The sequence below is a fragment of the Eriocheir sinensis genome, chromosome 55, assembly GCF_024679095.1.
Source record: "Eriocheir sinensis breed Jianghai 21 chromosome 55, ASM2467909v1, whole genome shotgun sequence".
Taxonomy (NCBI): domain Eukaryota; kingdom Metazoa; phylum Arthropoda; class Malacostraca; order Decapoda; family Varunidae; genus Eriocheir; species Eriocheir sinensis.
The window spans coordinates 3,100,174-3,124,383 of record NC_066563.1 but is presented as its reverse complement, the minus strand read 5'-3'; the positions used below and the strand labels follow the sequence as shown (position 1 = coordinate 3,124,383).

At 45.0% G+C, this 24,210-nt stretch overlaps 1 protein-coding gene across 2 annotated transcripts in view; it reads left to right on the top strand.

Moving 5' to 3' along the window:
• Window positions 1–10,875: 10,875 nt before the first annotated feature.
• The window catches only part of LOC126983896 (uncharacterized), a 41,042-nt gene continuing 27,707 nt past the window's right edge, over window positions 10,876–24,210 (top strand). The window contains exon 1 of one of the 2 annotated variants that reach the window (XM_050837076.1): window positions 10,876–10,944. In XM_050837076.1, coding sequence (XP_050693033.1) covers window positions 10,891–10,944 — 54 coding nt within the window. In that variant the 5' untranslated portion in view covers window positions 10,876–10,890. Of the gene's footprint in view, window positions 10,945–22,505; window positions 22,720–24,210 lie in introns of those variants that run through there. The other variant, XM_050837077.1, reaches the window with a different exon arrangement.

The following is a 24,210-nucleotide window of genomic DNA, read 5'->3' as shown; positions in this document are numbered from 1 at the left end:
CCTTCATATAGCGTAAAGTGCCCCCCACCTGGTAACCCAATGGCGAAGGGAGGAAAATGGGAGGGGGGGGGGGAGAAAGGGAAGTAGTTCTCTAACGAAGATTAACGAAATTGGCGGCGGAAATCAACATGAATTGCACGAACGTCAACGCCCAGGGAGGGTCGATTAATGAGGCTGAATATATATTGGCGGAGGGAAGGTCGATTCTCTGTCTGGCCCCGTAATTACGACCTCATGGGGGGCAGGTGAAAGGGAGGTAGGGAGGAAGGGAGGAAGAGTCGAGGGTTAGAGAGAGAGAGAGAGAGAGAGAGAGAGAGAGAGAGAGAGAGAGAGAGAGAGAGAGAGAGAGAGAGAGAGAGAGAGAGAGAGAGAGAGAGAGAGAGAGAGAGAGAGAGAGAGAAGATGAGGGCGAAGATTAGGAAGATTACGAAGGGTAGTAAAGAGGGGGATAGAGAAGGGGGTCGAGGAGGAGGAGGAGGAGGGAAAGGGGGAGGATGAAGTGATGGATGTAGAAAGGGGAGGAAGGGGGGGATGGAGGGGATAGAGGGGGAGGGGGATTTCAACACGACACCCTCCCCCTCACGGTTAGGCTTCCCCGCACCTCTCACACCTGCCGTTGATCTCACACAATACCTGCAAACAAACGTCTCCCTCTCTCTCTCCCTAACTCATCCCTGACCACCACCACACCACCACCACCTGCAAAACTATCACCACCACCACCACCACCACCACCACCCAAGCACGCATCTCCAGTCCCCTCGCATTACCAGATTGGCCTCATCAGTTCACGATTCTACCAGCAATTTGAGGTCATCTCCACCGTAATAGTGCAATCTCGACGCGTCTCCCGGGGCACCTCCACCTTGCGACGTACACGCTGATCCGCCAATACCTTCCTTTTGGAGCCGAACGACGTGGCCGCGAACTCGTGACCTGCTGCCGCGGGGGAAAAGTTGGAGTGTGAAAACAGCGACTTGTAGGGATCTTGAATGCTCGTAAAAGTTTGGAGAAAAGTTCAGGATTGGTCTGTTTGTCTTGTTATGCGTGAAAGTAAGTAGCCGTGAGGAAGGAAGATATGGTGCTGATACTTTGCCTTTTGCACGGCGAGAGATTTTTTTTATTTTTTTTTATCCCATTGCGATAACTTTTAGCTCTAACAGGAAAAGGAAGTTAAAGGAAAATGTAAAGAATTGGTTGGAGCTTATGAGAATATTTTTGTCTCTTTAGTGCAAAAATCTTAGGCGCTGATATTTTGCCTTTTGTATGGTGAGGAAACAAGATTTTTTTTCTTTTGTTGCAATAAGGGTTGCTGCTGTATGGACGATGAAGTAAGGAATGAACGAACGGACGAGCACTTGTAGTTTTTTTTTTAATACTTGAATGCATGCGGATGTTTTATAAAAAAAGACTTTACCCAGGCTTGTGTACTAAGAAAGCTCTTTTTTTCTGTCGGGGTGTATTGTCAAACTTATGTTTTTTTTTTTTTTTTTTTTTTTTTTTGTGTGTGTGTGTGTGTGTGTGTGTGTGTGTGTGTATAATTGACTTGCGTCAGGTCAAACTTTACACAAGATATAATGAAGTAAGAAAGTTAAAGGAAAGTAAAGAACCAGAGCTTGTGAAAATGTATTGTAAGGAAATGCACGAGACGCCGAGGGAAAGGAAGGGGGAGTTAAACGAGAAAGTAAGGGAGCAGAGCTTAGGGAAATGTAATATAAGGAGATGCACAAGACGCCGAAGGAAAGTAAGAGGAGTGCAAGGAGAAAGTCAGGAGTAGAATTTATGGAAATGTATGGAGGTGCAGGAGACGCCGAAAGAGAGTAAGCGGAGTTAAAGGAGAGAGTAAGGGAGTACAGCTTATGAGCTTATGAGAATATAAAGATGTTAAGGGAAAAAGTGAGAGTAGAACTTATGAAAAATATAATGGAAGTAGATACACGAAAACCGGAAAGTAAAAGAGTAGAGAGTATGGCATCGTATGGAGGTATATAAGATACTATAGGAAAGTAAGAGGAGATAAAGAGAAAGTAGGGGAGCCAAGCTTATGGAAGGGTAAGGCGGTGCACGAGACGCTGAAGGGGAGCAAACGAGCCTAGAGGAAGAAGCCAAGCAAGGGTGTCGGGGTGGCGGGGGTCGTGGCCTCGTGGGGGCTCCAGGTGTCTTGATCGATGCTGACCTCACCACCTCCACGACGGGCTTGCACAACACATGCTGATGACGTGACGGTTGCTAAGTCAGGCCCCTGCAGCCTCAGCACGCATCCGCAAGCACTAGGGTTTGGATTTTTTAACATTAACTTATGGACTTTTTGTTTATTTTTTTGGGTGTTATATGTGGTCTTAATTTTGTTTGTTTATTTATTTATTTGATGTTTTTTTGGGGGGGTGTGCATGTTTATAAATTGTAACGTCATAGAATTGCCCATATTCCTGTTTTGTTTAAGTTCTTTCGACTACCATATTACTACTACTACTACTACTAATAATAATAATAATAATAATAACAACAATAATAATAATAATAATGCTACTACTACTACTACTACTACTACTACTACTACTGCAACTCACTATGCACTCAATTTTGGCCTCACGCGTGTGTACTCCATAACGTAATGATAAATCAGTGAGGGAAAAAAGAGCACTGGTAATACTTCCCAGGTAATTTCTTGAGACCCACCGCAGACAGGTAACTCCGGAGCCGTGCCACCCACCAGGGCAATTAGCGCTCGTTACGCACCTTCGAGCTGATGTGGTTCACTGGGAAGCCTCGGGAAATTTCAAAAGTGACGTGAAACGCAAAACAAAATGAACTTGCTGAAAAAAATATCTGGAACGGGGAAACTTGTAGGAAAAAAGTAATAATATGGTGGTGTTAAGTGAAGTTTAAGTTAAAAATTGGTGTAAGATTTCGAAGTGGGAAAAAAAAAGTAAAAATTGAAGCTTCGAAAGATATCTTAAACTAAGTACTTAATTAGAAAATGAGTGAAGCTGTGAGGAAACAGTTTCATAAAAAATGTTCATGCTGGGAAAGGAAGTGCAATGTAAAACGAAGCGGAAGAGGAAAAAAAATCACAAGGGAAATTTATAGGGGGAAAAAAATACAACGAAAGGGTGAAGCGAAGCGCGCAAGAAAGGAAAAAAAGTATCGTAAAATCTTAAAGCGAGGAAGAGAAACGCATGAAGGCAAAACGAAGCTGCAGAAAGAAAGAAAATAGAAAACGGGAGAATTCATCGTCGGAAAAAACAAGTGATAAGGCGTGAAATGAGGCTGGCAAGGGGGAGAAAAAGCACGACATTGTTGTTGTGAAAGTTGATATTTAAGACGGCGAGAAATCCAGAGTCCTTATGAATGAACACCGACCGTCACGTGGGCCTGTGAATGGGAGCTTTGTGTGTGTGTGTGTGTGTGTGTGTGTGTGTGTGTGTGTGTGTGTGTGTGTGTGTGTGTGTGTGTGTGTGTATTAGTAGTTTACGATTATGCAAACGAAAGGGCAAACGGTGAGCTTTCTACTATTCAGCAAGACAAGTAGATTTGCGTTGTTAAGTGCAGAGTTTGAGAGCAGGTATTTTTTTTCCCTGATGCTCGTAAGTACTTAGGATTCTAGAAGGCCAGGGGTTCGCGCGCGCGCGCGTGTGTGTGTGTGTGTGTGTGTGTGTGTGTGTTGTACAGAATACGTAATAATGTCAAAGTTCAATCAAATTACAGACCAGTTGGATGCAGGTTCTCCCCGTCTCAGGCTGGGCACGAGCTTTACTGCGTCACTCCAGCAAACATCCGTGAATAAGGAGATATTTCAGCTCATTAGTGGCAAGGCGTGATGCGTCCGAGATGCCGAGCGTGGCCAGGCTGACCCTCAGGACCAGGCAGCCTTCGACAGCAGGTTCTGATCTTGCTTGGTTGCATAAGAACACGAGAACATAACAGTGTAAAGGAGTCCAGTCGAGCTTCACAAGACACCTCCGGAAATACCATTTGTGAATTTCTTCAACCTTGTCTTGAAAGTTTTGTTGATGTTACCGGTCACGACGTGCTTGATAAGTCTTGTTTCGAGCTTACATGGCTTCATAAGAACACATGGACGTAAGAAGCCTGAAAATGACCAGACGGCTAACACAAGACAGATAGTGAAGGCCTGGCAATTATCGCATCTCTTATTCATGAATTAACCAGTCTTCTCTTGAATATGTATTTGTATTTACCCGTACGCTTGATGAGTCTACTTTAGATCTTCCTTGATTACTCAAAAGCACCAGGAGTCAGAAAAGAGGCTAATGGGGCTACTGAAGGTATTTCTTGGAAGCCTGTCAATTTCAGTCTTAAACCATTCATCCGTAAATACAACATTCTCTGCAAAGTTCTGTGTGGCATTTGTACAACCGCATGTTCGATACACTCACCGTATGCTTGGTAACTCTGATATGGATAGTTGTGTTCCTGGTGGCTTTTGTGCTATCCATATGTTCGATACACTCACCGAATGCTTGGATAGGCTGTGTCTGATGGTGGTGTTGGTGGAGTTTTCCCGCCTCCAGTAATCCGAGACGCAAATGTGGAGTCCTGGAGCGAGGTGAAGCGGATGGATAAGTGAAATTCTACAGGATTTTTTTTTTTTTTTTTTTCGTATCCTGCCAGTATCAGTTATTCCACGTATTATTATTTTTTCTTAGTCTGCCATTATCAGTAAATCCACAGTTTATTTTTTTTATTCTGCCATTATCATTTATTCCACGTATTATATTTTTTCCTATCTTGCCATTATCAGTTATTTCTTGTATTATTTCTTTCTTCCATGAGTATTTTCTTAAAGGTAATGAAAACGCTTGCTCAGTTAGCGTATATGACTCGGTCTATTTCCTGCGAAACAAGAGGGAGTGGATCAATTAATTCTTTCCTATTTCGTCTGACGTCATCCACGAGAAACAGCCTTGTCATGTTTGTATTCATGCCATTGTGACGCGCCACGTAAGGAAAAAAAAGCCAGGGAGAGGAAACTTGTATTAGATTGTTACTTGCTCACGAAGACATTAAAAACCAGTTAAATGTCAGTTTTCACTTCATGTTTTGTAGAAAGGAAAAAAATAGAAATTCAATAAGATAACACAGACTCTTGAGGATTTGAGCTTTGATGGGTGTGAGTGAGTGAATGACAGAAGGAATGAGTGAATGAGGGAGGGAATGCGTGAGTGAGAGAGGGAATGCGTCAGTGAGTGAGGGAATGCGTCAGTGAGTGAGGGAGGGAATGCGTGAGTGAGAGAGGGAATGCGTGAGTGAGGAAGGGAATGCGTGAGTGAGGGAGGGGATGCGTCAGTGAGGGAGGGAATGCGTGAGTGAGGGAGGGAATGCGTGAGTGAGAGAGGGAATGCGTGAGTGAGGGAGGGAATGCGTGAGTAAGGGAGGGAATGCGTGAGTGAGAGAGGGAATGCGTCAGTGAGGGAGGGAATGCGTGAGTGAGGGAGGGAATGGGTGAGTGAGGGCTTCCCGCCGTGACGTGAGGTATACAGTAAAGGTGAGAGGGGGGGTGAGGGGACAGAACACAACCCCCTCACGACCCCCTTCACCAACACATTCTCGTGCAGCTTAAAACACCGCGACAGAGTGTTGGCTGTGAGGAACGGGACTTAGGGAGTAGTGAGGGGAGTGAGGGAGCAGAACACTTCCCCCTCACCATCACTCCCTGACAGTTTCCGCCTCGCCTCGCCTCCTCGCGTCAGAGAAAGTGCGCTCACCAGCAAGTGACTCAAGGTGATGGCGAACTTCAACCTTTCCCCCTCGAACACCACCGACTCTTCTACCCGAGCTACGGCACCGCCAGGATAAGTTTAAGAGGCTGGATGAGTATTGGGTTCGGGTAGTGATCGGCGGTGGCGGTGCTGCTGACGTAGTGCTGACGTGGACGTGGTAAACAGGAAGTAATGTGTTTCTGCCGCCGCCGCCGCTGCCGCACGCGGTGTTGGGGGCGTGTGGCGCGGCTGACCTTGAGACTACACACCTTTCCCTCCACCTCCTCTCCTTCTCCTTCTTCCCTCCCTCCCTCACCTTCCCCCGCGCCACCCACTGCGTCGACGGTGGTTTCCTTATCTCCTCTAAACTGAAAGGCTTTTGAAAATAAACCTGGTGTATAAAAATAAAACGGGATTTTGTCCCTTGAAGACCCGGAACCTTGAAAGAAACGAGTCACGTAAAGCTAGTATTTTTGCTCCTCTTTTGTGCTGTATCCTTTGAGTAATCTTCCTCGCCTAAGACGGAAGTAACTAAAGGATGAGAGTGACAGAAAAGTTTTGTAACGCAGCGTAATCTTGACCACGGAAAGGGTGGGATAAAGAGCCTCATCATTCTTTTCGTATTCCATCCCTTCTGTAACCTTTCACCAAGACGGAAGTAGCAGTAAAATGACAGTGACGGAAAAGTCAAGCAACGCAGTGCAGATTCTTGACCACGGGAAAGGAGAGCTTGAGTGCACCATCCTTTCTGTAAAGCTTCCCTGGCTATTCACGGCTATACACGGCCACCACGTCTCCATCCTCGCCAGCGTAGGCAGGTACCGAGGACGGGGCGACGGCAACACTGCACGTCCAACCGACCACCTGCTGCGTGTGGCCTGCCGCCCTATCCCGATTGGGTTTCCCGCCAAATGTTACTCGGGAAGTGATAAAAGAGTCATCTAGCGGCCGGTGCCTCAAGGTGTAGTTATCCCGGAGCTCCACAGATGGCGTTACCTCTGCGAGCCGCGGCAGGTGGGGGAACACGTGATACGCTCAGCTGCCTCCCCACTCTGCATGTATCGTGTAAATATACCCCATTTGTTCACTTTAATTTTATACTTTTTATTCCGTTTCTTTTGCTGCAGAAGCACGAAAGAGAATGATAAACGAGCACCAAACATACGTCTAGGTAGAGTTCACAAAATAAAGTAACGAGTTTAAACCAAGAATAACACTGAGTAAGCAAAGGTGTGTTTGTCTGGTCAGTGAGGAAGACCTTTGAGAATGAATACAACTTGACGAATGGATGTTGCCTCAGCCAAAATTACCGGTTATTCTTGTTATTTCACACAAGGGACAAAGTCGTCTCGCATCAGCCTTTAAGCTCATTACGTAGCGTGACAGAACAGAAAAAAAGGAAGACAGAGGGAATGAATAGACGTATAACCTTGAATCCCAGGCTTTGGGTGTTTGCCGGGAAGATGACTCAGGTGAGGGTGTTGGCGGGTCACTGTGTACCGATCGTGTTCTTTACTTCTCTCTCTACCTGCGAACGCCTCCTCAGGTGTCTAATTTTCGAACATAAACCTTTTTTAGTGCATCGAGAATCGCGTGCCTTGGGTTCGTGTTTCTGCATGTCATTCTCTCCTCAAACAATAATATCAATGTGTTTTTTTTTCCTTTTAGCGCATTTCTGGGAACGTCTGTGTAATCTTGTGTAATTAGTCGATGTTTTCCAGAATATATGTAATTATGATAACCCCAGGTGGCGCGCGATGGTCTCTGGCGGGCCGTATTCTTGTCCTGGTCATTTTTCTTGCGGCAGGTGGCGTGGGCTGGCAAAAATTGTGACGTTAATTAGTCCGACCCAGTCTTTACCTGCCCAACTTTCGCCCATTCGTCACCAAAGCATTCGTAATTGTTCTCCTCCGTCCGTCGCCTTCTGTCTATCCTTCCCTCCGTCCCTCGCCTTCTGTCTATACTTCCCTCCGTCCCTCGCCTTCTGTCTATACTTCCCTCCGTCCCTCGCCTTCTGTCTACTCCTTCCCTCCGTCCATCCCTTTCTGTCTACTCCTTCCCTCCGTCCCTCACTTTTTTATCATTATTTTTTTCTTCTCTTCTCTCCCAGTTTTCTCTCCTGCTTCCATATATTGCAACACTTCGTCCACTCGTAACCAGAACTTCTTAATTGGTTCCCTCCTCTCCTCCTGCCTTCACTTTTTCCTTTATCACATCATTTCATCTTTCCTTCTTTCTACCCGTCTTTCTTCCTTCTTTCTACGCTGCCCCCTTTTCCAGTCTTATTTCTTCGGCTTTCTTGATTTGTTTTTGTTTTGTTTTTTGTTTTGCTTTTTTCGTTAGATCAATTTCCAATACTCGACTTTGTGTTTCTGCTTCTTGACAACTTTGCATGTCTCGTCAGCCATCGATTTCCTTCCTTAGCTGCTGTTCTTTCTTTAATATTAATCTCTCTCTCTCTCTCTCTCTCCAACCGTTACCTCAGTTTTTCTCCTTTCAATCTCCCTCGTCTTATTTTTTCGCCGCCCATAATCCCGCCGGGCGTCGAGGCTACCTGGGCGTGGCTGCTCTTGGATTAACGCGCGCCATAAGTCACCTCTAACTAATAACTGTCTCGGGTAATGGGGGAAGACCCTTTTATTAGTCTACTGTCAGTCAGGGCGCCGCGCGTTTGGGCGGGGCAGGTGAGGGGGCTTAATGAGATGTTGCATGGGGGGGTCTGTTCTTTAGTTATGCTGTAGTGGCTCTCTTTGTCTGTCTGTTGTTTTTATGTTTGTCTGGATGTTTGTGTTTGTCTGTGTCTTTGCCTGTCTTGCTGTCTTTCTTTCTGGCTTTCATCCTTTTTCTTTCTTTCTTTGTCTGTCTTTCTTTCATTCTTTCTCTTTCATTTTCATTCTTTCTCATTCATTCTCATTCATTCGCTCATTCTCTCTCTCTCTCTCTCTCTCTCTCTCTCTCTCTCTCTCTCTCTCTCTCTCTCTCTCTCTTATCGTTTTTCTTCACACGGAACATCAGTCACCCCGTCGCTGTTATCTCGACGGCTGAGGTGACGTGGACGAATCAGGCGGGGCGAGGCGCTTCAGGATGAGTGATGGAGCCCCTAAGATGCGCTAACTAACATCGACGCGAGGGAATGGAATGCGATTTGTCTAATTTCACAGGTGCGAGTGGTACACACCTCCGCATATTATCGTGAAGGGTTAACTATGTTCGATAATTTGAATACCATTATAATCAGTGACCAGAATAAGAAAAACGCTAAATGTACTGATGAATATGATTGAGCTTTTGTCCGATTGAAGAAAATGTTAATCAGTCTTCACTTTTACATCACGTAGTTTATTTTAATTTTCCAGATCAATTTTCAAGAGTAGTTTTTCGTTTTCATTACAAATTGAAAATATGCATACTAACTTACCTAACCTACAGTTCTTCTTTATCAGTGTAGTTAAGCTTGCTGCAATAAACTAGTAAAAAGTTCTTAAAGGAAAGGAGGTGATAGGTTATTGGTAAAGATGAGATGCACTCGTAGGCATTAGGCAAACACAAGGAGAGACTGTGAGGATTTTTAGACCAGGCAGACGAGCGAAAGGCGTACACTCGAAGGCTGTAAATAGGTTTGCCGTGTATGGGAGTGTGCTAAGGTGTGCCGGTATACCTGTGTTACTGCAGAAGGTGGGAAGACAGGGGGAGAGGTGGAGTAGGTATAGCGAGAGGTGCAGTGGGTGAATAGATAGGTGGAGTAGGTGGAGGGAGGGAGATAGACAAAGAAGATAATGGTGGAATATGTGAAGAAAAGTGGAATGAGTGAAGAGACGTTGAACAGTGAAGTGAGATGGATCAAGAGAGATGTTTGGTGGAAAGACAGGTGGAGTAGGTGATTCTGGACGTGAGAAGGTAAATGTGGAAAAAAAGCATTATGTGGAGTTTGGTTGAAGAAAAGTTTACATGGGGGTTCTGGCGTTGGTGTGGTGCGTGGTAGTGGTGGTGGTAGTGGTTGTGGTGGTGGTGGAGCTCTACGGTAGGTGCACAAGTATAATGAAGGGGTTGGGAAGTTGGTTGGCCTCAGTGCGTATGACAAACATTGCTTTAAGTACGTGATTGCAACATTCTCTCTCTCTCTCTCTCTCTCTCTCTCTCTCTCTCTCTCTCTCTCTCTCTCTCTCTCTCTCTCTCTCTCTATCTATCTATCTATCTATCTATCTATCTATCTGTTTCTTCTAATATATATCTCTCACAAGTAAACAATATCGAGAGAGAGAGAGAGAGAGAGAGAGAGAGAGAGAGAGAGAGAGAGAGAGAGAGAGAGAGAGAGAGAGAGAGAGAGAGAGAGAGAGAGAGAGAGAGAGAGAGAGAGAGAGAGAGAGAGAGAGAGAGAGAGACCTTGGTGGTGGGCGGAGGCACTTCCTATGGGCGTCATGGAAGGTATTAAGGTGAGCCGTGGGCGGGATGGGATGTGTACCTGGCGCGTGGTCGTGTTTCCTCCCTCGTAGCCGCTTAAAGGGAGACTCAGTGCCCATACTCTCAGACATTTCGGGGCATACACCCACATTTAATAAGGCTTTCGTATAGGTTCTGAGTATTTCCATGGGTACTTTTGTGAGCCTAGGGACAGTTTGACGAGGCTTCTGGACCATGAACGTGAAAAAAATCATGAGAACCCGACTAATCTCCTTTGTGGCATTTGGAAATACATATTGTGAGAGCCGAAAGCGTCTGAGAATAGGACCCAGGTGACGCGCGTGGATGGGAAGTGATGATGCTCGACAGGTATGTACAGGTAACGTGTGGCCCAGGTGGGAGGTAATTAAAGGCAGAGGTGCTTTAGGTTGTTGGGTCATGAGGGACGTTGTTGAGTCATTGTGGTGGTTATTGTTATTATTTTTGTTGTTATTTTTATTATTATTATTATTATTATTATTATTATTATTATTATTATTATTATCATTGTTATTATTGTTATTACTTATTACTGTTATATTATTGTTATCGTTGTTCTTCTTCATCTTTATCTTCATCTTCATCTTCATCTACTACTACTACTACTACTACTACCATTACTCCTATTATTTACTTGCTTACTTATTTATTTACTGGTTTATTTGTTTTTATTTGCTTACCTTTTTTTCCCTTCTTCCAGGTGTGTGATGTTGCCCGATGTCCACTTATGGTGAGGTGTAGTGTAGTGTTGCGTCCCGCCCCTTACCTGTTATCAGCGCAGGTGAGTGTTTTAAAGATAAATTGCCAGTCATCGCCACTCTGCCGTGGATGGAAAAGGAGAGAGTGGGAGATTGTGCCCCCCCTCTCACACTCTCCCGTCAGAGCAAAAAAAGATGTAGCTATATGAATTTAAAGTGATATTTGTTCCCGGTATTAACTTTTCTTTATGCGAAGTTAACTCGACGTGAATGTGTGTGAATGAGCGCATCTTGAACTTATTTGAACCCTTTTGTGAGGCATTTTTTGTCCCTTGTTGTTCCTTCATGTAAAGTGATCCCGGCGTCAATGATAGAGTTCACCCGTGTAGAATATTGTAAGCGAACGCATCCTTAACTTATTTGAACGTTTCCCTGGAGCATGTCTTCCCCTCTATGAGCCCCGTAGCCGCCCTGTCCTCACTCACTTTCGCCTTACCTTGCCCTCCTTTGATAGACACGCCCATATCCTTCCTTCCCTTCCTTTCCCTCTCGGTGACTTTATCCTTTATATATCCCTCGGCTCCTCTCCAAACCTCCTTTCTTCAGTGTCTTTCCTTCAGTGTGGCTTCCTGACTGTTGACGAGAGATCCTTTGATACCCAAGCACGTGCAACGCTTTTAATTAACATCGAGTTCGTCTGGTTTATGTCTTTCAACTCCTCAGCAATCCTTCAAGACTCTATAATTACGTGAAAGGTGTTGGGCTAAACTTCACTAATCTGGCATAATTTGCTTCCTTACTTCCACCATGATACAGTAGTTAATTAGCATACCTATTGCCATGAATCTGCAGGTCCAAAATGAAATCCCGATCTGGGCAGTTGGCGAGCTGCCCACCAAGCTGATTTTCCTTAATTCCTTTTGGGGATGGTCTGTAAATGGGTACCACCGGCAACCTGGGGATGGTTGATTTCGGTAACCCGGATGTCCCACTGACCTTGTGTCCCGTGGTAATGGGTTCTTACGCACGACAAGCTCAAAGGCCCATGAGACGGAAGTTAGCACCCAGGTCATGTGCCCCAACCTTACCCTATCGTGCCTGCAAGAACGTTATGACGACGCTTGGAAACTTAAAATACTTAGAGCATTTTCTTCTTCTTATTTCAAGGAGGGTCGAGTTGGGTTTCAGTTGAATCATGTTCATGCTCACAGGAACGATAGAAATACGCCTGAAAACAGTATTCATATCAAGCAAAAAGACTTGATAAACATTTTTCTGTGTGTCTGGGAGGGTCATGTTCCGTTGCAGTCGAATCAGAAGGTTAAACGTATCGCATGTCGAGGGTTGGGCAGGTCAGGGAGGAAGGTCGACTTCGTGTGTTGCTGCTCCGTGTGCGGCGCCGCGGCGAGTCATGCAAACAGGGTGGTGTACAGCACGACCTGGGTGGGGGGGTGGGGGGGGAGAGAGAGAGAGAGAGAGAGAGAGAGAGAGAGAGAGAGAGAGAGAGAGAGAGAGAGAGAGAGAGAGAGCGGTTTATAAAGCGTTAAGTAGTATCACGTAAAACAGGCAAGACAATCCTCAGGTACCAGTGAGATAGAGGGTGTTGGCTACTTTTACTGAACGAATTAAGAGATAATCTAAGAGCTCAGGTATACACCGTAACACACACCTGCTTGTAAGGTCATGAGGCACACACCTCGCTATATTCATTGCGATCAAGAATTAATGTATACCTAAAAATACCTAAAATGTAGTTACGCGAAGCTTTCTCCTATAAGGACGGAATTCGTATTATGCTTATTGTTATGCTAATTTAATGGCTTAGTTTACCCTTTTCATGCCCTTGTTTGATATTGTTTAAGTTGAGCGTTATGTGTATGTTTTCCCGCACAAATGAATCCCTCTTTTGTTTCTCTATTAGTATTCTGACTTATGAGTTCTCTTACCCCCGTCATATCCTTTCTCGGTGTAGTTTTTGAGGTGCTTCGCTTGTACCTGCCTTCTCTGTTCTCCTTCGGGCCTTATTAAGATAACTGAATGGATTGTCTTACATTCACCATGTCCTTTCTTGATGTGGTTCCCAGTGTTCCTCTGCGGCATGCTTCCTCCACCCTCCTTCGATCGTACATTACCGTCACGCACACACAACAATTTTCCACCTGTCCGCTGAAAAGGTCAAGTCACTTACCTGGGCTGTATGAAAAGTTGCTTCGTCGCACTTCAAACGTGACCGGAAAGGGTGCAAAAAATGGACCACCTGTGATGTAAAAATGTAAGGGTATTTATTTGACTGTGAGCACGCGTTCACCCACCAGTCTCGTTTGTCTGTTTAAGGTTATACGAGACTGCTAATTGCCGTGTATCGCTTTGTTGACAGGAGATTGATAGTTGTAAGGAGGGATGCTAATGTAAAAAATAGGGCCCTTGTCTTTTTGTTTGCTTGGTCTGCGTTTGCAAAGGAACTACGGTGAGAAAATTGTTAATTGTTCCCCGTTGGATGAATAAGGTCGTGGGAGAGACAGTTTTTTGGGGGAGGCAGGAGCTGTGTGCTAGGGGTAGAGGGGTGAAAGGTCATGTGTTTGGGAGTTGCGAAAGATTTGAAGGGGATGTCAGGGGTGTCTGGTCGTTAAACCCTGAGAGAGGCGGTCTGGCGGTGCTAACGAGGTGGCGGCAAGTGTTGAGGTGTCTGGTGTTGGCGCCATTGAAGGTTAGATGGGAGGAACGAGGAGGAAAAGTGTAAGGAGTTCATTCAATGGGAACGAGAGGTGAAGAGAGGAAGGATAAAGACTGGAGGAACTCGAGGGTTTAATCAGTGGAAAGAAAAAGAAAAGGAACGCTAGAAAGGAGGGGCGATGAAGCCGAGGATGCATTCGATCTATTAATAATTAACTTTGATAGAAGGGGAATATATTTAAGAGGAATTTAAGAGGGAGTCGAGAGATGAAACCAAGGATAAGGAAAGGTATTGAAGAAGAGGGAAAGATAATGAGGAGGAGGAGAAGGGATAAAGAAAACGAAGATATCTATCGCTGACAGAGTCTAGAGTGAAGGATAAATGCCAAAAGTACGTAAATAAAAAGAGTAATAAAACCAAGGGTGAGAAAGGCGCAAGAAAAGCAAAGAAAGAGGATGGGATTCGGTGATGAGGAAAAGAAGAGGGTAAAAAGAGAGCTGTTGGGTAAGAAATAAAAGGAAATTGAGTATAGCTGGGAAAAAGGAGTGAAGGTAATAGGGAATTGATAGAAAAGAGTATGATTAATAGGGAAGAGAGATTAGTCAGAAAAAGCATTAGTGAAGAGGTGAAATGAAGGAGAGTGTAGTCAAGTATAAGTGAAGGTAATAGGGAAGTGATTAAAAAGAGTATGATTAATAGGGAAGAGAGATTAGTCGGAAAAAGCATTAGTGAAGAGGTGAAATGAAGGAGAGTGTAGTCAATCAGCAGGGTATGGAGCGAGGAGGCAAGTGAATGAAATAAGGAAGAAATCGAAGGAGAGTGAGTATAATTGATGGCAGAAAAGGCAATGGTGAGAAGGGCCATTAGTGAAGAGGTGGAATGAAGGAAAGGGTAGCAAATGAGCAGGATATGGAGCGAGGAGGGAAGTGAAGGTAATGGGCGAGAGAGGTGAGGGAGGTGAGCCAGGTAGGGATGTTCAGGTCGTTCCAGGGGTCGTTGGTCTTCACGCTCTGCCCGGCGCCCTCGTCACGGTTCTGCCTCGCTCCGGTACTTCCGCGGAACCTCCTGACCTTGACGATTAAGTACGGAGAGGAAAAGTGTGACGCCAATTACCTCTCGCGACACCCCGGCGGACGTGAAACAATAATCGAGCGAGTTCCGTGATTGAAATTAGCGTCGCCTTGGTGTGACGGAAAGACGGATTTTGCTACATGAAGTGAATCGGAGCATTTTTAAGGGATAGTAATTGAGTGAGTTTGGTGTTTTCATTGAATTTCCCGTCTCATGGAAGCGGCAGGGGTTGAGGGAATAGTAGTTCCGTGATTGAAATTAGCATAACTTGTGGCGAAAGGACAACCGCGTGAAAGGTAAAAACGCAGTATTAATTTTATTTATTTATTTATTATTTTTTTAGTTTCCCCCGTCGTGGGAGTGGCAGGAATTAAAGTAGTAGTTCCGTGATTGCAATGAGGAAGTAACTATAACGTAACGTGAGAAAAAGAGTGAACTGCATGAAAGTGATGTTAGCATCTTAAAAGTTAACACAGTATTGAAGCTTGGTGTTTCCTTAAGTTATTACCCCCTGGAAGTGGCAGTAGCTGAGATAGTTGTTTTGTGTTTGCAGTTAAAAGTAACTTGGTGTAACAATAGGATGGAACAGCATGATAGGGATCCGACCATGTCAAAGACAGTATTTTAGTTCGTTATTTTTCTTGAACTCTCCAAGACGTAGCCAGCATCTTCCTCGCTGACTTGTCTTCCTTGCAGCTTATTATGAAGGTAATTAATGCCGGGTTTTGCTTTTATGCATATTTTTTCCAATAATTATGTCTCGTTAAGAAACTCATTTGCGTCCGCCTGTCACAGATAAATTACCTGTTGCAAACACCTTCCTGTGACCCTGCTTGCCATAATTTGACTTAATAACTTGTCATTAAAGGTAATTCTTTGCCCAGGGGTATAATTAAGGTGCAGAGCATCAAGAGTAAAATTCCAAATAGAGATGAGGTGAGTGAAATATGTTAATATATTTCTTTGTATTCGTATTGTTTTTGCTTGCGGGCAACGTGACGCAAGTAGCAACTGTGGCCGAGAGGGATAACTTTTCCATTACCGGCGACCAGAGTGTCCTTGGAATAGAGATTGTCTTCAAGTTCTTCCCCTCCCCCACTACCTGTCATCCGTCTCCACCTTCCCCCTCTCCTCTTCCCCCGTTCACCCCGTGCCTGCCACCCGACACGCGGGGAGCCAGGCACTGCCGGGCCTCGCCGCCGGGCAAGTCGCAGCAATTCTCTGCTCGTCACGTCAGCTTAGCCTCGGCGAGTTGAGTCAAGCTCGAGCGTGACTTTTTAGCTGGGAGGGACGTGAAGGGAGAGGCGAAGGCTCCGGAACGCTTGCATTAAGGACCGGCTGCTTGAAACATGCACTCTGGTTGTATTTTTTTACGCTATATACAGGGCAAAAGAGTAACGTCAGTGCTCAAATAAACTTTTCTAATGATAAATGACCTGTTTTATTATTAGATTAGCAGTAAATTATGATATGAACAATGTGATATGAACAAGTAGTATTCTGTGAAACCAAGAGTGTTTTCTTGCGAACATTAGAAGCGATGGAACGCGTTTTATCTAATCTTTACGTCAACGAGGAAGAAACACCATTTCCGGAAAGCTTACGGAACTAGCGACTTTTTCCACGGGTGTTTTTATGGCGTAAGTCTTGCGCAACACGAGGCAACCCACGCGCCTCGGCACTTCCCCGGCACGACGAGGCGGCTCAGTCCATCATCAAGACACAAAAGGGGCGACGCGACCCGGTGGACCTAATGTGTAGTGGAGTCACGTTCCTCGCAGCTATTTCTCTCCTCCCAGCGTAGGCACGGCACAGGAGGGGACGGAGGTGAGGGGGAGTAAAGGGCAGTAGGGTGAGGATAACGGTTACGATGATAAGTAACTCGTATCTCTAAGGGGTGACTGATACAGAGCGTCAGATAAAACACCAATTACTCCATGTGTTCGTCCTGGTTATGGTGGCGTTGATGCATGTCAGTTGAATGAGATTAATATTTTTGTTGTTATTGTTTCTTTGATGTGGTGCAAGTGAAGGCAACGTGAATCTGCTAAACACTTAAAGGAGACGCGGTGGTGGCTTAGGTCTTGGGCAGTTAAGGCACTCCATTCGGTCGTATTTAGGGAGGAGGAGCGTGACCAGCCTGGACTACACCCTCACTTGTCTTCCTTATCGGTGATCTACGAAGGTCCTCCCGCGATCTCCACCCCATCGCTACTTTCGCTTTTATGTCAAGGATGCGTCCCCAGCCAGCCCAACCCTTCCTCCTCTGGCTATTTTGAGGGTGCTACATAGACGTGAGTGCTACAGTAGACAGTACTATAGACACTGTGACGCTAATATTGCTGATGACTAAGGTGGGAGCAAGGGGGAACATTTGAATGGATTGATTATTGGGTTATGTTTGAGTTGCCTCCTCTGCGTGCGTTGAACGAAAAGTATAGATGTGAATGCGGCGGTACAGAGCGCCGTAGACATTGTGGCGATAACATGACTGATGACGAGCAGGGGTGGACATGGCTAGATTATTACAAGTCTGCGTCCCCCCGCCCCTCCAGTCACTTTTTCCAGATGTCTTGATATGAATACAAACACTTAAAGGCCACAATAAGCAGTGGATTGGAGGACGTGGCTGTTAAGTGCGTGTCATTTAGGACGGAGGATAATTTTTTCTAAGTTCTATTCTCCCCGCCCACCTCTGTTCCTCTAGATTACGATGTTGGCATACAGACGTGAATTCTACATCAGACAGAGGACAGCACGGCAGAGCGCTAATATGGGTGACAGTTGACAGGACAGATGGCTAGATTGGAGACCATTTACATATCCGCCTGGCCTTCTATAGCTAAGTGTGGTTTAGTAGTGAAATATTATGTGTCAGGTAAATTCCGAGCTCAGATCCGTCTAAATCACCTGCTGCATAAAAAAGGCAACAACCGCCATGAGTAATAGAGAGTTTTGCATGTAATTTTGAGTTGTATTTAAGTGTAGCGGAACAATGATATTTCTTGGGACTAAACGGACGCTGCCTGAATACCCCCTGAGGCACGCAGGTAACGAGGCGTTGGATCACCTGGGGAGCACACCTGAGGAGCTTGAGAGACCACCTGAGGCCCCGCCACCTGATGGGCGATACCAGAGACGGCTCGCTTACCTTACAGCAGGTGAAGGATTGTCATGACCTCGCAGCGTTACCGATCCCGCTGATGCTACTCTCTCTCTCACACCACAGGAGCGTCGAGAGAGAGAGAGAGAGAGAGAGAGAGAGAGAGAGAGAGAGAGAGAGAGAGAGAGAGAGAGAGAGAGAGAGAGAGAGAGAGAGAGAGACCTAAAAAGGATATAAAATTCTAAAGATTGCTCATGAAACAAAACAGAAGTAGCCAGTTGATTAATACACTACACAAAGCGTCTTGCAAGGTGTCAGTCCTATTGGTTATTTTGACATGAGAAAGAGATTTGATTGGCTTCGATGTACCGTGGCGCCAGGGAATACCGAGTTTGTTGCTATTAACAGATCGAGAAAAACTCAACACTGACACAACATAATCATTAGTAGCATATCTTGTATCCGAACGTAAATTGACGTGAGTAGGCAACGTATAGTGAAATCCATGGTGTGTGTCGGATAGTGGCATTCTTAAGTAGAATAGTTCATATATCATTTAGTTTGAGGGTAGTTGAAGGCGGCATATCAAGATTTTTAGTTACTTTTTACATCAACCCGGAAGGCTTGCGAGGTTATGAGCTCTTTGCAGGCAAGTGTTGGAACGTGTAGGTAAATCCATTGCTTGAATCGATAGGTAAATGGTATCCGTTAAAATGGTTGATATAATATTCAGTTTGAGGGCAGTTGAAGCTGGTATATCAGGGCATTCTCGGAAATCCGAATAAATTTGTGTTGATTCATTTCCATCAGGTTGCTTTGGGCGTCATGTCATGGCAAGGACGCACGTCAACGTAGGAAAAACAGCGTCCCTTTGTGGCTTTTCCCTCCCCTGCGTGAGCTGTAAACACCGAGGGGACGGAAAGGGCGTGAGGGTGTGTGTGTCGCGGCCCCGGTGACGAGGCTTGTGGGGCGAGGGGACAAATTACACGAGGAGATGGGCGTGGGGGAGGGAGTGACGGGCCGCGCGTGGACTGGGTCTTGGAGGGGCGAGTCGTGTGTGTGTTAGGGTAGACGTGTAATAGAAGAGAGAGAGATGGGAAGGGATACCTGAGACGCGAAGATTAACGAGTTGTGACCCGCAGGTAACGTGACGCCTGTATACCTACCTCCCCCTGAGAGAGAGAGAGAGAGAGAGAGAGAGAGAGAGAGAGAGAGAGAGAGAGACTACGTAATATGACATAATTCACCTCATATATGTTTTTATTTTTATTTTTTACTTACGAAAAGCCACAAGAAATTTGAAAGCAGCGGAGACGTCTATTGTTTCTCATCCACAGGTGGCGTTTTTTTTTTATATATCTTCTTCTTCTTCTTCTTCGTCTGGTCAATTTTGTCCTTATACTGTTTATTTTAATTCCTTATTCTGTACCTATATCATATTTCTTCCATATTTTACAATATCTTGCGGTTATTTCTCTTTATATATTTTCTTCACTGGCTCAATTGTTATTTTTTTGCATGATTCGTTGATTCCTTTTCCCTTGTTTTCTTTGTCTTTCTCTGTGTGTAAAGCTGCCTACCGTCTTCTTCAACTTCCTTCACTTTTCCTGTCTTTTTTCTTTATTTTTCAATCTTTCCCCTACGACTTCCACCTTTGCCTTTTTTTCCTTTTCTTTATTTTTTCATCTTCCTCCATTTCCATCAGATGTCTTCGTTTTTGCTTTCCTTTCTTTATTTTTCATATAGTACGTTCATCAGCTGCCACTCTTCTTTTTCTCATTTTTTTCTATAATTTACATCCTCCAACCAATTGCCCTTCTTTTCCCTCGTTTATTTACCCTTCTAATTACCTCTCTGGGTTCTATCTTACTACCCCTTCAGCTTCCATCCCCCATTCTTCCTTTCCTCCATCTCCACTTCTTACAACTTTCTTTTTCCTTAATTTGCTTACCTTTCCTCACATCATTTACCTCTGTGCCTTTCATATTTCAGTTCTGTCAGTTTTTCTTTTCTTTTTTTCTTGTGATATTCGTAGACGGCGGCCAAACCAGGCAGACCCGGACTTACTCAGGTACTCCGCCAAAGCCAACCTTCCCTGAGAGGCTTCTGACCTATGCAGGCGGTGTGACTTACTTAAGAATCCATCTCGAGGACATAATGGACTTCTAACTTCCATGTTTGCGGTGCTGCTTGGTGCTTCCTGGGGATAATCGTCTCAGGGAAGGGAGGGGAAGGGGTGAGGACAGGAGAGAGGAAGTGGGGAGGGGAAAGGAGGAGAGGTGAAGAAAGGTTAAGGCTGGTTCATTTGGACGAAGAAGAAAGAGAATGGATAGGAAGGGGTTAGAACGAGGAGGAGGAAGGGTGAGGGAGGGTGGTAGAAATGGGGGACGCGGAAAGGAGAAAGAGGAAGGGGGAAGGAAGGTTGTCACGTTGAGTGCCCCCTGAAGACGCGTGTTTGCAGGTGCGTAGAGTTTGATTACGTTTCGGTCAACGTTAATGTTAGATATAGGTGTCGTAGGCGTGTCCTTCAACACAGGCTAAGGTGTGCCAGCCAGTATGAAGGCCAGGGCGAGGTCAGAGCCTTTCTTCCTCACGTAATTGGCTGTAAGTTATACCTCAGGATGGCAGGATAATAACTTGAGATTATATCGTGAAGACCCATTACTGGACGATGAATTGGCGTCGTGTTACTAAGCTGTTTTACTCCAATTTAGTAATCAACGATAATTCGGAAAATGGGACTTTAGTAAACAAGAATATTTTACCAGAGTCCTCACAGGCGTGTTCGATGTCTGTTCGCCATATAGACACAGTGGGGTTGATGCACACAGACTAACGTTAATATAGTAATCGACGTAATTTCGAAAAAGGACTCCGTGGTAAAATCATCGCAGGCGTGTACTAACTAATTTAGAAAGGGACGACTCTGACCTCAGGCGCAGATATTGAAGGCTTGATCACACAGACCGACTCCACTTTCTCACCTGAACATGAACGGTAATTCCCCACAATGTTGTAGGCGTTTGGTTCCAAGTGCCGGATGGTCGCTGAGGGTCCCCTGTCGTGCCACGGAGTAGGTCTTGTAACGGGTGTACAGTATGCAGGCGAATGTGTCAGGGTGTGCTTGCCAATCTGTACGCAGCATTCTAATTAGTCCTCATGTTACTGAGAAAAAACAGATACAGGAAAATTGAGTTGTGGTATATAATGAAATCTTGTCAGTAAAGTTTTATTTTAACGGAATGTAATTGATATAACTTATCTAATTTTTCCAAAGTATTTATTATTCTCTCGTGACCTGAGCGCATAGTGGAATGGTGCCTCTGGATTGGCTAACACACTCTACTTATGTTATCTTCAAGTGCCGTTATTTCGATCAGTACCACACGTAAGATGAAGTAAACATTTACTCGTTATCTATCTGAAAACAACTAAGAACTTCTGAATTACCCGTGTTTTCACCGAGGGCCGCTGCGCCGATCACCGCCACGCCGGGAATAACTCGTTCTCTCACTGAAAATAGCTGGGAACGTCCTTAGTTTCTCCATCCCGCTGCCGCCTGCCTCCAGGATGAATAAGCGTGCACATGGTCTTGTACCGGAATGAGCCACTTGTTGGTAATTTCCTTGTGCAGTTTTCATTTCCTTCGTTTTCTCTTTCTCGCTCTCTCCGTTGCTCGATTATCCGGGTAGCGATTTCCGAAGGTTTTTATTCTTGTTATGCTTCTGGAATAAGATAAAGTAATTGAAACAGTCATTCGGAATTTTTTAATGTTAATTTTATTCACTGACCAAGTTATACGAACACACAAGTAACTATAAAGCAATGATACAGGTAGAAGATACTCCTGAGATGCCCCAATCATGGAGGCACGATAAAATAGATTATGCGATCAAAGGGCAGAAAACACACCTTAAAAAGAAACAGTCGCATTGGAGCACCTTTATACGTCTGTCTCAGGTGGGTTTATCAGCGGCGATGGAATCTCACTCGCTCTCTATAGGGTTACCTTTGAAGGGGCTCAGGAATGGGGTGACTCAACTGGTTAGATTAAACGTATTGAATGTTAAGCCTTAAGACTATTGGGAAGCCATTGTATGACCCGGTCCTAAGAGGTTCTTTTCCGACGGGGCAAGGAGGGAGGGAGGGAGGGGCAAGAAAGAACGGATGAAGGTCTTATCAAGCTCGTTCATCAAGACATAATTGAAAGCGGTATTCCCAAGGCCGCCGTTGACGCTGGGCACCCCCACACCTGGGCCTCAATCTTTTAAAAGCCTTGACCTTAGGCGGTCTTGATGTTGTCTTGTTTTTTGTACCATAACTCGTTAATTGAGTTGGTATGAGGACTTTGAGTGCCTAGATAATGTTGATGGCGGCATAGATAGATGGAGGAATGAGGAGGAGGAGTTGTAATAAGACTCTTTGAAGGGTTTTAAGAAGTTATCAGCGATAACAGGGAAAGTTCGTTAACACTTTGCGAAGTTGGATTCCCTTCGAGCTAGTTGGTATTCTGTTTGTACCACGTCTTCTACTTCTACTACTACTACTACTATAACAACAATAACAACAACTACTACTACTACTACTGCTACTACTACTACTACTACTACTACTACTACTACTTATAATACAGTTAGGAATAAATATGGAGAATTCCTCTTCCTAGACCCCTTTGCGTATGCTCTGGGGCGAGTAACCTCAGTGCCTTGCCTCGCCACGCCCGCGGCCGGCCAGCCATCCACCCACCCAGGCAGCTCGACTTAACCAGTTCCACCCCGGCCCCCGCCAAGCCAGTGTCTCGCTGTACCTGGTGACGGGTGGAAGGTGTCGCGCCGCCGCCGTGCCACTCATGACTGACTCGATGGCACCCTATGAGCATAAGCACAGTGACCAAGCTTCCCGTGATATGTTACAGTGCGTGATAGTGCGTTAAGACGTGATGCTCGGTGTAGTGATGCGTTGACTCAGTGAATGACGGAGACGGAAGGGATATAACGTTGCGCCAAGATGGTACGTGTTACTTCGTTTCTGTGCTTCGGAGAAATTTAAGGAAATAATATAGTAGAGAAAATTTGCTCATTCTTATTGCGAGGTTTTATTTCGTTTGGGACAGAGTATATTGTTTAAGTCTCTCTTCCTCTTTTTCCTTATCTTCCCTCTCTCTTCCTCCTCCGGCTACATCTACGACGCTATTTTTCTTCCTGTTTGTGCATCCAAGGGTTGAAGTATTATAGATAACTGAGGAAGTTCGTTAATTATGATACGAGGTTTTATATTTTTCCACACTGATATATTGTTTTATGTCACTTCCTTTTCCTCCTCCTCCTTCTTCTCCATTCCTTCCTCCATCTCCTCCCTCCTCCTCCTCCTCCTCCTCCTACTACTACTACTACTACTACTACTACTACTACTACTACCACCACCACTACTGCTATTGTGTCAGTGGGGGTCTGAGAGTCGTGCTCAATTTCTCTGTTTAAAATGTACGTGGGAAAACCTCGCGGCTATTTATATTTACATGAAAAAAGCTTCCCCAGACTTCCTCATACCTGCGTTGAGTACATTATTTATCTATTTATTTATTTATTTATTCATTTTCGTGTGTGTCTCAGCTTGATTTTCTTATGTGGCTGATTTCCTCGTTAATTCAATCCCTTCCTGAAAAAAATATAGAAAATTGTAGCAGACTAAGTTCTAAAGCAAAGCCACGGGTTGATTTACCTTGCAAGTGTAAGAAAATTGTACTTAAAATCCGCTAACCCTCCCTTGACGCATCTGTGTGCAGCGATCCTTACATAGAAATTACCAGGAAAAGATGCGATGCTGCGGCGGAAACGCGTCCAACAGGCAGGTCTTAGAGAAGGAGCGGGAGTGTGGAAAGAAGGGTGACCCGATTACCTGCCGTCCGTCCCTCCTTCCTTCCTTTCATCCATCCATCCTTTCCTTCCTTCGTTCGTTCGCTCAAGTTTTCGTTGTTTGTTTATGTACCTTCCCTCACTCCCTTTGGTCACCTATCAGCTTCTTCCGCAGCTCTTCTCCTTTTTCCTTCATTGCTACAGCTCATAAGGGTTAAGGAAAGGTTCGGGGCTTTGGATACCCAGGTAGTCAGTCATTTTAAGGGTCCCGCAATGGGTCCGCCGGAGGGATGGAGGCGCAGCACCCGGAGACACGCAATCTCCATTACATTTCATGCCATTTCAAGCGGCTCTGCCCCTTCACGGATGACCTGGTGTTCGCTCCTCCCTTGGCTCCATCGTGATCCCTAAGCCTTGAGAACAAGCATGAAAGGGAGGACTGACTTTTCCACAAACTCTTCCTTAAAGGGTTATAATACCTCTAAAATACCTCTCGGATTCCTATTTATATCAAGAATTATTGAATTGTATTTGTGAACTGTTGTAAACGAATTTTTTAGGAGCAGCGAGTAGCGGGCTTTTTTTTTATTATTGTTTCCTGTTTTTTGTGCCCTTGAGCTGCCTCCTTTGTTGTAAAAAAAAAAAA